The sequence below is a fragment of the Camponotus floridanus genome, unplaced genomic scaffold, assembly GCF_003227725.1.
Source record: "Camponotus floridanus strain SB8 unplaced genomic scaffold, Cflo_v7.5 scaffold62, whole genome shotgun sequence".
Taxonomy (NCBI): Eukaryota; Metazoa; Arthropoda; class Insecta; order Hymenoptera; family Formicidae; genus Camponotus; species Camponotus floridanus.
The window spans coordinates 431,400-448,461 of NW_020229792.1; the positions used below are offsets into that span (position 1 = coordinate 431,400).

At 27.2% G+C, this 17,062-nt stretch overlaps 3 protein-coding genes across 3 annotated transcripts; 1 reads left to right on the forward strand and 2 right to left on the reverse strand.

Annotated features, from left to right (window-relative positions):
* The first annotated feature begins 348 nt into the window (after positions 1 to 348).
* Positions 349 to 3,709, forward strand: LOC105253728 (integral membrane protein 2C). The gene is made up of 6 exons (XM_011261948.3): positions 349 to 627; positions 1,399 to 1,884; positions 1,969 to 2,083; positions 2,161 to 2,310; positions 2,394 to 2,589; positions 2,685 to 3,709. The coding sequence occupies exons 1-5, from the start codon at positions 547 to 549 to the stop codon at positions 2,486 to 2,488; spliced, it is 927 nt and encodes a 308-aa protein (XP_011260250.1). The 5' UTR covers positions 349 to 546; the 3' UTR covers positions 2,489 to 2,589; positions 2,685 to 3,709.
* Positions 3,710 to 5,144: 1,435 nt separating this feature from the next.
* Positions 5,145 to 6,303, reverse strand: LOC105253727 (micronuclear linker histone polyprotein). Its single transcript, XM_011261947.3, has 4 exons — positions 6,160 to 6,303; positions 5,619 to 5,944; positions 5,327 to 5,529; positions 5,145 to 5,260 (listed from the first exon to the last, which is right to left on the reverse strand). Exons 1-4 carry the CDS (start codon positions 6,228 to 6,230, stop codon positions 5,156 to 5,158), a joined length of 705 nt encoding a protein of 234 aa, XP_011260249.1. The 5' UTR covers positions 6,231 to 6,303; the 3' UTR covers positions 5,145 to 5,155.
* A 1,443-nt stretch (positions 6,304 to 7,746) lies between these two features.
* On the reverse strand, positions 7,747 to 15,269 carry LOC112639396 (proto-oncogene tyrosine-protein kinase ROS-like). Its single transcript, XM_025413199.1, has 11 exons — positions 15,072 to 15,269; positions 13,486 to 13,630; positions 12,812 to 12,890; positions 12,335 to 12,670; positions 12,078 to 12,130; positions 10,495 to 10,703; positions 10,134 to 10,215; positions 9,464 to 9,562; positions 9,063 to 9,280; positions 8,326 to 8,796; positions 7,747 to 8,094 (listed from the first exon to the last, which is right to left on the reverse strand). Exons 1-11 carry the CDS (start codon positions 15,216 to 15,218, stop codon positions 7,747 to 7,749), a joined length of 2,187 nt encoding a protein of 728 aa, XP_025268984.1. The 5' UTR covers positions 15,219 to 15,269.
* Positions 15,270 to 17,062: the final 1,793 nt, after the last annotated feature.

Sequence of the window (17,062 nt, forward strand, 5' to 3'; positions counted from 1 at the left end):
GGAAAGAGGAACTGGAGACCGACTGTATCCACTGTTGATAAAATCACATGCATAATAAAATCATTTACCGACAAAATAAAATTCCAATTATCGGCGCTAGTTGGACGTTTACAGAGTCAAGATTATAGCAAATCCAGACTGTTTTGGACACGTAACAGGAAAATTTATATTTCAGGAACAAAAATATCGCTAATTACAATTAATATTGACTTACGAGAGATCTCGAGATCATTTTTCCTGCGATTTTTGCGCGTTCCGAAACTCACGTTGTACACTTTTTGTCCATAACGGCTCTTGAATATGCGCGATCTGCGCATGCGCGTGCGCTTAGTTCCATCGACTCGCCGAGGGCACGATTGTCAGCGATCAATCTCGGCGTTCGTGCATACGCAGTTGTCAATTCGGTGTTGGTTTCGTCCTCTCCTGTACGTTCTCGTCCGAGGGGACTCCGATAAATCCGGCGATAGCAGCCAAATAGACGGTTCGGTCCCTGAACTTCATCGTGGGATACTCTCGTTACAATAAGCATTCCAAAGAACTGCCAAGATGACTGTCATCACGAAGGCGATCACCGAGAAGAAGACGTCCGACAAAATGGAGCAGCCATTGTTTGTTGAGGAAAATCCGGTTAGTGTCATGTATCTCGTTCGCACGAGCTTGGACGCCTCCCGTCGACTAATCAATTGACCTGTCAATTGGAAAAACGCTACTTTTAATTAATTTCGTGAAGATCGAACCGCGTAGAAACTACGCACAATTTTCGCTTATAAAAAAAGATATATTCGATTCAATTATCAATTTATCGAGTCACACATACATACATAATATATTTTATGTACATTCACATTGATACATATGTACATATATTATATATCTTGTCCCGTTATCAACACAGATGTATGTTTGTGTTTGATAATGCATGTGTTGACATATCACTACATATATGTTGACGAGACCGAGAAGTAAATTTATAATGTTATGACAAAGGTTACTGTTATGACAAATGTATATCATACATATTTTGATATAATCTATAAAAATGATGTTTTCCACACATTTAAAAGACATGATATAAAAGAGAAAAACGCACTTTTATTTGAAATATCGAGTTATTCACATTTGAAAAATAAATAAATCTTGAAATTAAAATTCCTGTCGTCTTTTTTTTTACAGAGTTTACATTATAATTTAAATTTTTATTTGCATCAATTTTTGTTTTATCAAAAAGATGCAGATATATCTATTGATAAATGCCATTATTATTATTTTCATAAAATTTTTGTATAAATAATATATATTATTTGTTTTATGATTTTCCTATCCTTGTAGAGATTAATATAAAAACGGAAAATTAAAGAGCATTTAAATGAATAAAAATACAAATATTCTTTTTGATAGGACTCAAAAACCGATCCAGAAGCAGCACATCCAAAAGGTGATCCAGCTGGTCATTATTTTGTTTCCAAGAGAAGCATCCATCGTATACATGTAACGGCGACATTTTTGCTCTTTCTCGTCGCACTAATGATACTGATTATCGGAGTAATCGGTGGACTTTATATTTACAAACAATACGCGAGAACTCAAATGCGCAGATTCCGTACTGGCTGGTATAGCATTCCATATGACAGCTCAAACAAAGCATCTTATGGCAGTAATGGAGTTCATCAGGGACTGTTGGCCGATTCCGATCTGTTCACCAAGAGTCTCACCAGAGCTATGGAACAGGACGCAATGGATATTGCAAGGCACTTAGATCATGAAATTAATAATTTCTTCAAAGAAAGATTTGAAATTGATCTTGAGAATGAACGCTATGAGAAAATTGATGTGCCTGATTTTCGCGGTGGACGTCAAGGGCGTTTTATACACGATTTTAACATTGTGAGTCGATATCTTATAACATGCTCTATTCATGAGCGATCTTTACATATTTCAAGATTCCTATAATATCATACTTATTTACAGAATAAGACAGGCATCATAGATATTGATGGCCATTGTTGCTTTGTTATGCCCTTGAATCGTCAACGCGTATTGCCACCTCGTAATATGTATGATCTTCTTAGAAAAATGTACAATGGTGAGTTTACAATTCAATACAAATATATACAACAATATATATACATGTATAAAATATAATTCTTATATATTATATAGGTTATTATGAAGTGGATACTGCAATTGTACGTGAAACTATGAAAGTAGTCACACCACCAATCACTGACATGTCAGTCGTTGGAACATATATAGCGCGAGAATGCCAAGACTTGCCTATTTATATGCTAAAGAAAGTGGATCCTTCTAGTGGTTAGTTATCAAATTGCATATATATATTTTTTATATACGTGACACATTAATATATTTTCTTTTTTTTTTTTCAAATATTTTAGTTGTAAAACGCAGCGTGTCGAGCGGAGTGTTCGGCCAATTCGCTGGCAATAGTATTATGGAAGTTGATATCGTAAATCTAGAAGACTTTGAATGAAGCTATTGAAAGCACAATTCAGGAAATTTTCAATTATTCTAGAATATTAACCACCAGTAGTTCAATGTATAAAAGTTATATGCTGTCCAGAGCAAACTTAGGTAAATATTCTCAAATTCAAGATCGTCATCTTCGCATTTATTATATTGATATTAATATTTCTTTTTCTTGATATTTTCTTAAAACTATATTTCAGGTATACTCCCACACTTATCAAGACTCATTATGTCTTTCCATTATATTTTTTATTAGCTTTAGATCACAAAATTATATATAATGCGATTAAATCCGCGATTTGTTAGTTGTTATTAATTAGAAACATTTAATGCATCATGAGGGAGTTCTTATATTATAATGTCATGAGAGATTAAGTATAATAAGAATATAATTGAATCGTTCCAAATATGCACAAGAGGTCTGAATAAAAAAATGAAATTGTATAAAATAGAATGTCTTCTGCAAGCTGGTTTTGGTAGGGAAATTAATATTTCTTCCATGTTTGCCCCGAAATATATTGAGATGTGACAAGCGCAACATTAGTTATACCATAGTGATGAAATGTTTCGCTACTATTATGAATGTTGAGTATTCAGTTTTTATAATAGTAGAATAATCATACACCACATTGTTGTGCTTAAATACAGTTCTATGATATGTTATTATTATGTTATTATTATTAATACATCGAATTTATTTGTGAATTATTAAAAAGATTTATTGTTCATATTAGAGGCACAATGCCTTTGATAAGCTCAAAATATGCAGTACATAAACTGCTAAAATTCAGAAGATATCAGATTTGAAATAGTCTTTTAATATATCTTTTAATATTTCAGCGAGAAAAATATATCGTTTTTATTATTGTAATTATACGTAAAATACGTTACAAACATTTGTAAGATTACTGGGACTATATATATATTTTTACAAAATATTTGGATTAAAAAATAATAGAAATTACAAAGTACTGATTCAAGAGGAATCTTGGTATTCAGACATTCCTTAAAAATTGTTTACTTGTTCTGCATTTCTACATAGTGAAAAGTCACATGTTTTAATAAGTATTAATAATATATAATATTGTATTTTAAATATGTTTTATATATACCTGTGTTTTATTGTCAATTTATGAAAACTGAAATAGATAAAAATGTATTATGACTAAATACAATTTGAAGAACCAAAACTGGTACATAAGAAATACATAAGAATATATTATGACTGAGTGCAATTTTTTTATTAGTTTCTTTTGATGCATTATTTCGTAAAAATCGGTTTTATCTTTTTTATTTTTATTATGCATGTATATATCGGTAAATATATACAGGTACTCGGATATTTTTTATTCGTTAATCTTAAGTATTGCATATTATAAATATTAATAAAGTTTTGAAATATATCCTCAAATTTTTTTAAGACAGGACATACTTTAAAATAAAAAGAAGTGGCTTTGTGAACAGAATTTGAAAAAATCGAAAACTTTGGTAGCATATCAGAAAGAAAGAAAGTTGTAATAGTTTTATGTTACAAATTAATGTGTCTATGCACAGACACCATGAAATGGTGTACGAAAAACGTATCATTGCGCAGGATAATTTTTGTGTGTAAAATATTGAAATAGGATAGGTATATTAAAGAATAATTATAATATGTAATTCTAATAAAATACTGTGTCGTATCTCTAAATAGAATAAAAAAATTAAACAATCTTCATATAAAATTAAATAATTAAATTAATTAAATAATTTTTCTTTTGTAAACACAATCAAGATAATGGAAATATATACACACATTATATATATATAATATATATTCAGATCATCATGGACCGAGTGCCTGAACATTTATAATCTATTCTATATTAGTTCCATATTTACTTGTATTATTAATACCAAGAGAATGCTTGTATTATCAATTCCAATAAAAATATAAACGCGCGAATATACGTATATGCGGACCGTATGTGGCGTTTTAAATGTTTATAGGTACATAGCTCAATCACATTGGTGGCAATAAATATAATTAGTTAGTTCCACCACTTTAGATAAGGATGGAAATGCGAAATATTATTGTCAATCTACTCTTATTAGTTCTATGATATGATGCATAATCTTACCTGTGACCATGCATTTACACAAGCATTTAAACTTTTTAGGAATATTATGATTTCATCCTAAGTTTTGTGTGATTGTAGTTGAGTTCATACAGCTTATACTTTTGTCTGATTATTGAGTTTGAATTCTTTTATTCTTATAATCTTAAAAATAAACTTTGTAAAATTGTACGCAAATTAATTGTAAAATCTAATAAAGAATAAATCATATATTACATATGAATATTAGCTTTTATGCAATTGCATAATACTCTCAACCAAGATTTTATTAAAATAGAATTGGTTATATAAGCTTTTATTAACTATCTTGAACATTTATTAAATATTTATTAATAATTTGACAAATTAGTTATTAAATATTAAAAAATAAATACTTTATATGAACTATATTTCAAGGTATAATTTACAGAAAATATGTTGAAGCATTTATACTATTTGTTACTCAAATTATTAACATTTAATTAATTAAAAATAGAAATTAACATTTATACACATCTAAATTACATATATATAATTAATATTTTATAATTATAATTATTAAAAAGGTATTTCAATTATAATGTAACATTTGTATGTACTAAATCTGCTATAGCTTTTTGTCTAAGGGTATAGAGTTTTTTCACCCATTTATCAAATCTCGCTTCTTGATCCATCATAATCTAAGAAAGAAAATGGACATTACCTATATATTTATAAAATGAATTAAGAAATTCAAAGGAACTTACCGATGTGTGAAATATACTTTCTAGGCCACTAGGAATATTAGGTACTGATGGAATCTGTATAGTATCAGAACTAATGTCTATAACAATGTTCTTAAATTTATTTTCTTTGACAGCAGATGAGGTGAACTGTTTGGGAGTAAAACCTTCAGCATTTATTTCTTCAAGCACACCATCTTTAAAACGCGGTTCAATAGGAAAATCATCTAAAAAATTAATTTATATCTATTAACATCTCAAAAATTTGTCATTAAATTTAGATTTTTATTATATTAATACAAGCTGACAGTTGTACCTTTTACTGCTGCAACTTGATTCTTTTCAGCATTAAATTTTGATTGATTCGATTGCGAACTGCTGGAAGGACTTCGCGACTTGTCTCTGGAAGTGGATCTGGCTTTTCTTCTTGTGCGATCCGAAGAGTGGGATCTACCTGTATTGGTATGATAACGCCTCTTATCTCGATCTCTAGAATGACTGCTTCTGGAACCTTTATGACCCTTTGAATTCCGATCTCTTCCTCTACTTCTCGAATGTGAACGATGCCTACGTTTTGTCTTCGAATGCCTCGACGACCTTCTTCGATGAGGCGAAGATTCACTACTGTCAGAACTGCTAGATCTGAAGAAATTATCATGCAATACTACAATTTTTTTATCATTTTTTAAATGACAAAAAAAAAGTTGTAAATAATAAACGATGTTAAATCAGACAAATTGGCTAAGTTTTATCAAAAATGTCAATTAAATTTGTCAAATGCAACTGCCGGCATAATTAAGCTTGTGTAATTGCTAACCTAATGGATAGTGAAATTTTTAATTTCTCTTGTCTTTTACCTCGATTTTCGATTCCGTTTTCTTCGATATCTACTATGATCCGAGTCTGATTCACTGGAATGTCTTGCCATGTTCGTTAAAAGGAAACTTCCACGCGTTTTTATTAAGCTTTCTGTGTGTATTTAGAGGTTAGAAATTATAAAACGTCAGATCGCCCTCTGGACATTAAAAACGTGAACATGAACTATGAAGTCACAGTCCACGAATGTTCTCAGAGGGTAACATAATCTGTACAATTTCTGGTTTTGTTCCGTGCTACACATCATTAAGTCGGGTTGCCCATCATTAGGGGCATACTTTATTAGACTCGCTGAATAAGATTAGAATGTGAGTTCAACGGAAAGTAAAATAAAAGGAAAGGAAAATCTTATCATTTTATTATAGTAAATAAAAAAATGTAATATAGATAAAATATATATTTAATAATATATATTATATATATATGTAATATATTTTTTAATAGCATAGAATATAAATAATAATAATATATGTAAAATATTCAATTCTAATAAATTGACAAATTTGTCTAATAACACATTACAACATTTAATTATAATTTAATTTAATTAATAATAAATATTAATATATATTAACATATATTAATAACGTAAATTTAATAAATAAATTTGAACAAATATAGTAAAAAATATAATAAACAAATATAATAAAATATACTTATGATGACAAATATTTTTGATCTTTAAATGTAATAAATTATGATAAATGTTCAAGATATCCACCATCTTCATCTAAACATAAACCAATCCTGCGCATGAAATTTTCTTTCACGAGACTTCTCATGAGAGAAGTGATATCTGCACATGCGTTATGAATTCTATTTTGAAGAATTTCTGCATTTTCCGGCAGGATGTAATATATTTCATATTTTAAGATATAAAATACTTCTATAATTTAATAATCCGCTCGTGTATATTTTATAGTATATAAAATATTATTATTAACGAATTAATAATAACATAATGTTCGACTTTTACAACGTAGCGTGCTATTATTTGTACGTTATGGTTTTTCTATCATTTGCTCGATGATATTCGAGCAGTAAAATAATATAAATAAATAGATAAATTAAATATAAAGATAAAATATAAATATATACTTATTCCGAATGATGTAAAAAATCATGCATGATAACTGTTATAAATTCAAAATAATTATATTATTATATTTATATATTCACAACTATATATTCACAACTAATTATAGAGGATATTACTCGCGTTTCCTCTTTCACTCATAAATTTTATAATCAGTTTGTAATTATTGGTTATATATAATGTCGAAAATTAATTATATTTCTATGTTGAAAAAAATATTGTTTATACATATATATATATATATATATATATATATATATATATATATAATCGCAATTATTAGGTTTCGCTTCTATTACTCAAAAACACAAATTAAATATATCATTATATTACGTTGTTTACAATTATAAAAACGGAAGTGATATTTTTTAATAATCAAATCAATTTAGAAATGTTCTAAAAATATTTTTTCTATATTAAGATTTATTGAATCGTTTGGAAACTAAGATAAACATTAATTTAATTATATCGGCTAAATAATATCGACTGGACTCAATAAGGCATCTTCCGTGTTCTTTCTAAATGCTATAATATTTTTCAGACAAAGATTAAAATTTGGTCTGGCATTTGCTGTTTTCCAGCAACGCAGCATCAACTGGTACAACGTTGACGGACAGTTAGGAGTCATCGACAACCTGCCTCCAGCACGTACATAATTTGTCACTTCTTCATTAGTCTTGGTACTATAAGGTTGTTCACCCAACGATGTAATTTCCCACATTAATATTCCAAATGACCAAACATCGCTTTGAGAAGTAAATATTCCCATTATCAAAGATTCGGGTGCCATCCAGCGAATAGGAAACAAACCTTCTCCTTTCTAAAACATGATTTAAACAAAAATTTAATTTTCTGATTTAAGTTCTTGATTTCTAGAATGTGTGCAAAATCAAAAACGTTAATTTATCTCTTGCTATATATAAATAAAATCTACTTATATTCTATATTACTTAAAAAAATAATGCATGATACTATTATGATAAAAAAATAGAAAGTATTTTTAGAAGAATTCATTTTTTAATTATTAACTTTTTTCCATAATTGTATATACCACGCGATAATAATCATCCTTGTAGATATCTCTAGCTAGTCCAAAGTCTCCAATTTTGATGACACGATTCTCTCGATTCCTCGAAGACACTAAACAATTGCGACACGCTAGATCTCTATGTACGAAACGCAACTCTTCCAAGTAGCAACAACCTCGCGCAACATCTTCGCACATGGCGAGCAAATCCTGCAAACGCAGAGCAGGCGAATCTGATGCTTCCAAATTTCGACAATCTCTCAAATATTGTAACAGATCTGTTTCCATCAATTCCAACACTAATAACGGAGGATCCCCATCTAAGCAAATGGCCAACAATCTTAATATATGTTTGTGTTGAAAATGATTCATAAGCTTGGCTTCCTTTAAGAATTTCTCTTTCTCACGGGAAGTAGCATCTTTTCGAAGCGTTTTTATTGCAACGGACATCTCTGTGCCCGATTTTTCTAAATCCTTCATCTTTCCTTGATACACCTGTGAAATATTTCACACAAATTTACATGCGTACTTTATTAGAAAATGTATAGTTTAATGTCAAGTAGTATTATATTTTACTTTATATTAAATAATTCAATGAAAAATATATAATAAAGTTCATGCTTGTTGTCTCATGTAAATTTTATATCACTTATAATCTATTAAAAAAATTTATGTAATATATATCTTTATTAGAAAATACGTATCTGTTTTGTTAATCCAAAAATTAATTTGAAATATTGCTTGAAAAAATTAATTTTTACCATTCCGAATGCGCCGCTACCAAGATGTTTTGTGAATGTAATTTGATTTCGTGCGATTTTAGTTATCGTACATTCATCCGGGTTATAATGTAACATAGGACTGTAAAGCATATTGAATTGAGTGTTTCGGCAAGGTACTTCATGTAGAATCGCCAATCCGACATTGGTCGTTGTTGAAGAAAAAAATTGTTCACTATTACCTCTGCGTTGACGATATACTGTTGTAAAATTTCAAGTTAATTATGTAATAATATGTATTATAAAATCCACTGTTTTTTAGTAAATTTATTTGTTTAGTTTTATATAAGTAAATTACTATTTTTAGTAAAGTTTTAAATAATGTATCAGATATATATGTATAATCTACAATTCAAGTCGATACCTAAATCAAATATACTTACAATAATAAAAGCAGCAGATTATAGTAATTATAACGATAAAACTTAACATGAATAATAAGTAATATTTTTTCGCTATTATTCCAGAAGTGTTCGAAATATCTATATTAAGCAAAAATATAATTTTAATATCTTTGTCTATGTTTTTACGTGTATGTTTTTACAAATTTAATTTTACTTATAACTTTAATACAAAATATAATTTTTTAAATTTTAAGCATATTCATATCTAAAAAAATTAGAACATAATATTTATGCAGCACAGAATATTACAACTACTTTGTAACAATATTGCAATATTACAAATATATTCTCTTTTTATTTACGAATACAATATTAATCTTCAAAGATAATATATGTTTTTATTAAGAATAGATACTATTATATCTATTATTATATTTTTCTATGCATTTTTATGCATTTTTCACATGTAAATAAATACAAGGTGAGTTTTTTATTTTCAGACATCATATTTCAGAAATATCTCAAGAAATACGCATCGTACGAAAAAATGTCCGTAATAAAAACTTTATTTTCTAGGGAGAAAACCGACCCCGCGAAAATTAAGTCCCCCTCCATCCCAATGATTTGCAATATTGCAATGATTCAATGAAATTATTCTTCAATATATCTGCAATCTTATTGTGCTGTATAGGTATTTTCATTTGCTTACCACGTGTTGAAAAAATAAATCTTTCATCAGTCGGCCATGTAAAATTTTCCTTATATTCGGGATATCTCAATATCAAGCGAAACTTGTATAAAGTTCCCGATTGTAAATTTCCGATATGATATATTATTTCTTTGTTATAATTTATTTTAATATAATTCGTTGTTTGCCACTTTTCTGTTGCATTCTCTTTGTACTCTAGTGTAGGAGGGATCGTAAAATAGATGTTTGGGATCCATGAAATGTTCATGCTATTTATATCGACCTCGCTCAAAGTAATATTGTTTGGTTCTGAGTATATGCGAACGATCGTTCTTAAACTGTCGCTGTAGAAATCGCTAAAATTAATTGGATACACACGCACGTATATCAAGTAATCTTGTACTGGTAGCGACAAGTTAATCTTTGTGAAAAATCTGCCGTCTGCCATACGTTTCGGCACATTGATAAATTGTTTGCTCTTGTGTTGCATGCCGTTGTTCATTAACATAATTGACTTCCAATGCACCTCGTAGGCCGCGCAGCTCAATTTCTCGTGCATCCAATGAACTACTGCTGTAAGAGGCGTCAAAGCTAGAACACTTATGTTTAGAGGTGCATTAAGCTTAATTTTTATTGGTATCACATTCGAATCGTATGGATTTATTGATAATTGATTAAAGTAAAAATTGCTTAAAATAAACTTCAACTTATACTCTGTACATGATGTTAAGTTTTGAATTTCGTAATATCGCTCGCACGTCACATATCGCAGCACATTGGATTTCTCAGACTTGTTGAGATTGTTGTCTAACCAGCTTACGGAGATAGTATATATAGTAGTTGGTAAATTATATTTTTTGCATCCACTCTTTACAACCGGCTCCGGAAGATTCACACTGATGCTGTTTGTTGTTGCATTCACATTCTCAAAATTATAAACTTTCTCGTCAGGTGTCAGGCATCTCATTGGAGGATATGGTTGATCAAAAGTGCGAATTTCATAAAATTTCTCATTTCTTAAGCTTATTATCTTTTCATTATTATATTCGACTGCATTTACGCTCTTGAGACTTGCATATTTCTTGTTCAAAACATATATATGCGTAGCATAATCATCGATGGTGGTATATATTAAAATGTAAATGTTTGTTTTGCCAATCGTCATAGATTCGAAGTAGATGTTATCACTCATGTTTTTCTTGTGTAAAATCTTACTGCATATAGAAACGTTAATGTCTGTCACAAATATGCGATCAGAAAATAACCAGTAAATTAACGGCTCCTCATTATTCATGTTATCAATTATCATATCATGAAGAGATATATTTTTATTATAAAATGGTAACAAGGATGTATTTAACGGAACAATTTGTTTAATTTTTCTATCGAGATGATATTTCATTATATTATATTCTCTACTTATGCTATTGTAAAATAGGGAATATAAAATTCTGAAAAATATATAATTATTTTACTCACTGTAAAACATTATTTTAACAAAAATACTTTGTATGTAGTAAAAATTGAAACTTGTATGTAGTAAAAATTCGAAATTCTTATAATTATATAATAACTTATTATTTTGTTTACTTGTGATCTTAATTATAAAACCACGTAAAATTATAGAAAAATTATAAATATGCATAAATCTTTAATGGAAAATTATTTTTTCAGGTGAACGGTAGTAAACGTACCCCATAGACGGTAATACTCTTAAATCGCGAATATCATTATCACTTTTGAAAATCTCATCAAATTTAATTATGCCATTTTCCCACATTGTTAAGTCGAACTTTATAATATAAAAGTAGGCTGACTCATCATACTTGTGACACGTGAAATATACATTTCTTGCTACCCAGTCAATGCAGAGATTATAAAAGTAATTTATTGGATAACTATAAAAGCTAGGTATTTTTGTAATATTATTTTCATTAATCTTTAATATGAAGAGATTTTTTCGTTTTATGAAATAAATTCTATGTTCTTGTATCGAATAAGCGACATGTTGTACATATCTGAAAAAAAGGAACTATAATTGTAGGAAAGGAATTATAATTGTATAGTAAAAAGTTATAGTTGAAATTTCTAATTTTATAGTTATTACTGCTATAATGTTGATAATAATGAACTTGTGCATAATAATAATAACTTTAATTTTATACTTAATGTTAAAAATAATTTATGATAATTAGAACTATTTTTTTTATCAGTATACTTACTCTGTACCCTGTGGCAATAACCAATCAGTAATGTTTAAATCCATGTCCAATATGTGGACATCTTCTGCCGATGTGACTAATAATTTAGGAATTGGATTTTCATGTGTAGTCGACACATTGATTAAATCCGTGTAAAGACCAGCAACAATTTTAGTATGCGCACGTACTCGAAAATAATATGTCGTGTTAGATGTTAGATTGTGCACCGTGTGCTCCAATTTTATAGTTGTGATATTTTTATCATCGCAGATTTGAATCTCTTTTAAGTTCTCGATGAAAAAACATTGCACTGTGTATCCCTGTATTATTTCATCGGTAAATTCAGGTTGGTTCCATCTGTAAAAACATAAAATTTTAGTCATTTTACATTTATCAAAATTATAACAGAATTAAAATTTTGATATATTTATATGTCGTTGAATTTAAGAAAAAGACAGAAAAATAAAAGAATACAAATTCGGAATTTAGATTTCTTACCTCAATGTCACAAAAATGTCGTTTACTATAAATTGACTGTCGAATTGTACAAATGCTCTGAGAGATGTTGGCTTGCTTTCTAGAGATTTTAAGAGCGTACGTATTAACATAATTATATATAAGATTAAGTGAATTATCTCAGAAAACAAAAATATAATGTGAAAATAAAGGAATAAATGTAAACTACAAAGAAATAAATGTAAACTACAAAATACGGAAATTAGCACAGTATTGACTTTTAAAAAATAATATAAGAATTTTTTGTGTCATTTAAGATTTAGAAAAGTAATCGTTAATTCATGGCAAAAACGAATAAATAACATTTAATAAAATGACAAGTATTTTTCGATAAATTCCTATAGTTTAAGAAATCAGAGGTATAATATTTGCGACTGCTTTAAAACGGAGTATCAAATTAATAAAATTGACTTTACTTTAAATTATGACAATTTTTATGTATACTGTTATATATATATATATATATATATATATATATATATTGTATATATATATATTATGCTTTTTTATTTCTTTTTTGGACGGAATAAAATTTATATTCTTCTTACTACTGGAAAATATTTTTGATTTCCATTCTCTCTTGAATTTAAATTATATTTACACTTTCTCATCATAGATTTTGTTATTAATGTTTTATGCATTTCTTTGCAACTTACCGATAGATTCTGGGGTGATAGAAATATTTGCAAGTGGAACCTCATCGACTTCTCGCTCATTTCTCACAGTCATACTATCAGAATAACTCCGATCAGATTTAAAATTTAGTATATGCTGATCACTTTTCTCGGACATTGAAATATCCTTCATAAAGTATAACATACGAAAATATTTAAGTGAATATTATGTCGTTGAAGGTTGTTTTTATTGTTAAATTATATAAATTATAAAATTAAACGAAAAATTGCCATTTGTTTTTTGTTTGCTGAATAATACTGGTATATACCATTCCTAAATAATAAATTGAATGTGATGTAGTTTTATTCATATCGTAAAATCTATTTTTTTTTTATTTTTAAGGCATCTTATATATCTAACATAACTCATGTCAAAAATAAAATCAATCAATAGGTTAACAAGAGTCAATGAGGAATCATAACAGCTTTTAGTACAGCAAGTACTACAAGCGAAAGTGTAGCTCTTTGCAATTATTAAAACAATTTTGTCAAATGATTTGATTTTTTCTCACGATAAGTTAGTTAACTCTTCTCAATTTTACCAATTTTAACAGTTTTACGTAATTCAAATTTCTTTTCAAAAATTTGCCGATATTACTAAAGTTTTATTAATGTTTGTACTTCAAAAATAAAAAAAGTTTCAAAAATAAAAATATTGTTTCTTTATAGTTATTAAATATTAGTCATAGAATTATATAAATTCTTTTATTTATAACTTTTTCAAGTTTTTTCTCGAATATCGTTATATTTTTAATACAAACAAATTCTGGAAATGATAGTATGAACCGATAGTATAAACCGATAATGCCTCCATAAAAATATGTGGATATAATTGTATATAAATGGATATATGTACAATGAAAATTAATATAAGTTCGAGTGATTATTATTGAATATATTATTGTCGATCGAAATATCAGTGTTAATAGATACAACTTGAAGAATGTTTGATGAATGATTCTTTTATAGACAGAGTTTCTATCTCGATATTTAGTAACTCTGTTTCGTTATATAATTATCCTTAACACAAAAAAATGATGCTAACTTTCTAACTTAATTTCATAAAATAAAATTTACATTAATATAAAGCTTACTATATATCATTAAATATGATATATATCTAGGAAAATAAAGAAATTTTGAAAATTGAAGAAAAATAACATAAAAATCTGTTGAAGCGCCATCGTATGTATATTTTAATGTAGCAGATAGTAGACAGAAAATTTCATTAATTTTAAAAATTGTTATTTTTAGAAATAATAATTATATATGTATATGAAGAGAGAGAGAGAGAGAGAGAGAGAGAGAGAGACAAAATAATTCAGTCAAATTTTAAAATACCGTTTTAATTAAATTTAATATACTATATAACATCTATTTGTAAATAAAATTTGGAAACTTTATCCATCTTTTTTTTACAACATTGTACTTTTTTCTTTCATATTGAATTGTTTTTTTTAAATCTTATCCTATCATAGGTAGAATATATAATTTATTACCATTCATTTTTAGTTACACTATTGCAATAACATTGAATTATTTCTTAATCAAGCGAAAATATCTTTTACCTGCGTGAAATTTATATACGGATACATGGAAACATTTTCTTCTTGGAGGATGTTCGAAGTAATATCAACCTTCGGCGTATTAGTTGCTTTTGTCAATATCAAACTTTTCAATAAAACACATAATATTGTTCCGAACATAATTTGCATTTTTCGTAAACGTTTGCACTCAATCGGTTTCCGATGAATCCTAAATAAGTTGTTTTTCTCACACTACTAGTTCTGATGTGTTAATCGAATTGATATTAATTCATATATATATATACATATATTTTCGTTAAATTCATATATATACATATATTTTCATTAAATTCCTTAAAACTCAGTTTTAACGAATCGCAAGTTATTATCTTTTAATATTATGTTTTTAGATTTCTCTTTATGGTCGCGATCACAGTATATATTTTAAGATTAAATTAGAGAATTCTTAGTAAGTAAATAGTTTTTATTTTTGTTGTAGGAGAACAAATGACAATGCAAAATGATATATATTCATTGGAATGTATCGCGAATATAAAAATATAATTATTATCGGCTTTTCGTTTTCATTAATATTATAGTAGAAAAACATCGATAAAAAGATAAAATTACAAACGATTAAAGAAGTTATAGAATTATAGATTTTGTAACATTTTCAGTCAAATTCAAGCACACGCAGCGTGTATTCAATTTCACTTAAGTATTTACTATATCTTTGATTTTATTAAATATATAATTATGACGATTCGTTCGTACGATTGTGTTAATACGTATGCTTTTCAAAATCCACTATTTGTACACAATTTTTTGTAATATTCATATGATGCAGTTTGAATCAAGCTATAAGTAGCGGTAGTGTGTTTTGCTAGCGATCACAATAGTAACTGGCTTCGAATGATCAATCTGTTGCCATGACGTCTTATTAGCTTCATTCAGTTTGTAATTTATTTTTCTCCACTCGCGGAGATACTCGCGTTATTTCAAAAAGAATTAAAATGTTTAAAAATTGTTTGACAAAAAAGTTATATATGTGTAAAACTAAAATAGTTCTATCTATAAATAAGAATAATTATATGTATATATAATTGTTTAATGAATTTTATTATAAACTTTTTATATTAATTTATTTCTGAGTATCTTCTCTTTAGCATAAGAGGCACGTTTACTATATAAAAAGATATTCTGATTATAAAAAAAGTAATAATGGATTTAAAAAAGTGATTTATACGTTTTCTGTAACATGCATGTAATGCAGTTTGAATTAATAGCGTAGCATTTTTAATATAAATCTAGTAGTTCTAGTATAAATAAATATAAATTTCCAATAGCATAAATAATTAAAATAATTGTACGAGTTATTATTATCGTTATTTGCATCGAATAACCTTATAATGTAATAACGTATATAATATAATTTTATCTAATATTAACTTAACATAATATACTTAATATAATATAAAAAACGTATAATGTTAATTACATTATTATTTTAATTATACTATTGTAATTTTATATACGATAATTTTTATATTCTCCAGTGCGAATTAGTGCATTCAATCAAATTCTCTCTTTTTCCTGCTATAAATCAATTACTTTTTCCAAAAAAGTGATAAATACTTAAATTACGTAAAATATAATTGAAAATAATTTTGTAATGCTCCGATCTCCTTTTGTGACTTATTCAGTCCATTCATATATTAATTGATATACAACATTTTTATTTTTAAAAATATTTTTATATTATTAAAGAAACATTCTGCTGAGAATAATTAAGAATAATTCTGTGTGTTAAGAATAACTAAGTATAATTAAACAAATATTTATGTAATGGTCTCTTTTTAAATTCATGCATAGTAATAGACGTATTTTTAAATATTTTATAAATTTATAAAAATTTATTCCTTCCACAGCAATGATATATGTATGTTTTCGTACAAAGATTTATATGTACAGTTTGAAATAAGAAAAAGTTCAAAAACATAATATAAAAAAAGCTTGAAAAGAAAATTACAAAT

Bases quoted from the DNA above. Each gene is read 5' to 3' on its own strand.
- LOC105253728 (XM_011261948.3), top strand. From the start codon at position 547: ATGACTGTCATCACGAAGGCGATCACCGAGAAGAAGACGTCCGACAAA. The intron at 2,084-2,160 runs GTGAGTTTACAA...TATATTATATAG, and splicing joins TCTTAGAAAAATGTACAATG to GTTATTATGAAGTGGATACT. The intron at 2,311-2,393 runs GTTAGTTATCAA...CAAATATTTTAG, and splicing joins GAAAGTGGATCCTTCTAGTG to TTGTAAAACGCAGCGTGTCG.
- LOC105253727 (XM_011261947.3), bottom strand. From the start codon at position 6,230: ATGGCAAGACATTCCAGTGAATCAGACTCGGATCATAGTAGATATCGA. The intron at 5,945-6,159 runs GTAAAAGACAAG...TAATTTCTTCAG, and splicing joins AAACGGAATCGAAAATCGAG to ATCTAGCAGTTCTGACAGTA. The intron at 5,530-5,618 runs GTACAACTGTCA...TTAATTTTTTAG, and splicing joins TCAAGTTGCAGCAGTAAAAG to ATGATTTTCCTATTGAACCG.
- LOC112639396 (XM_025413199.1), bottom strand. From the start codon at position 15,218: ATGCAAATTATGTTCGGAACAATATTATGTGTTTTATTGAAAAGTTTG. The intron at 12,891-13,485 runs GTAAGTTGCAAA...TAAAATCTCTAG, and splicing joins TATCACCCCAGAATCTATCG to AAAGCAAGCCAACATCTCTC. The intron at 12,671-12,811 runs GTAAGAAATCTA...ATGTTTTTACAG, and splicing joins GACATTTTTGTGACATTGAG to ATGGAACCAACCTGAATTTA.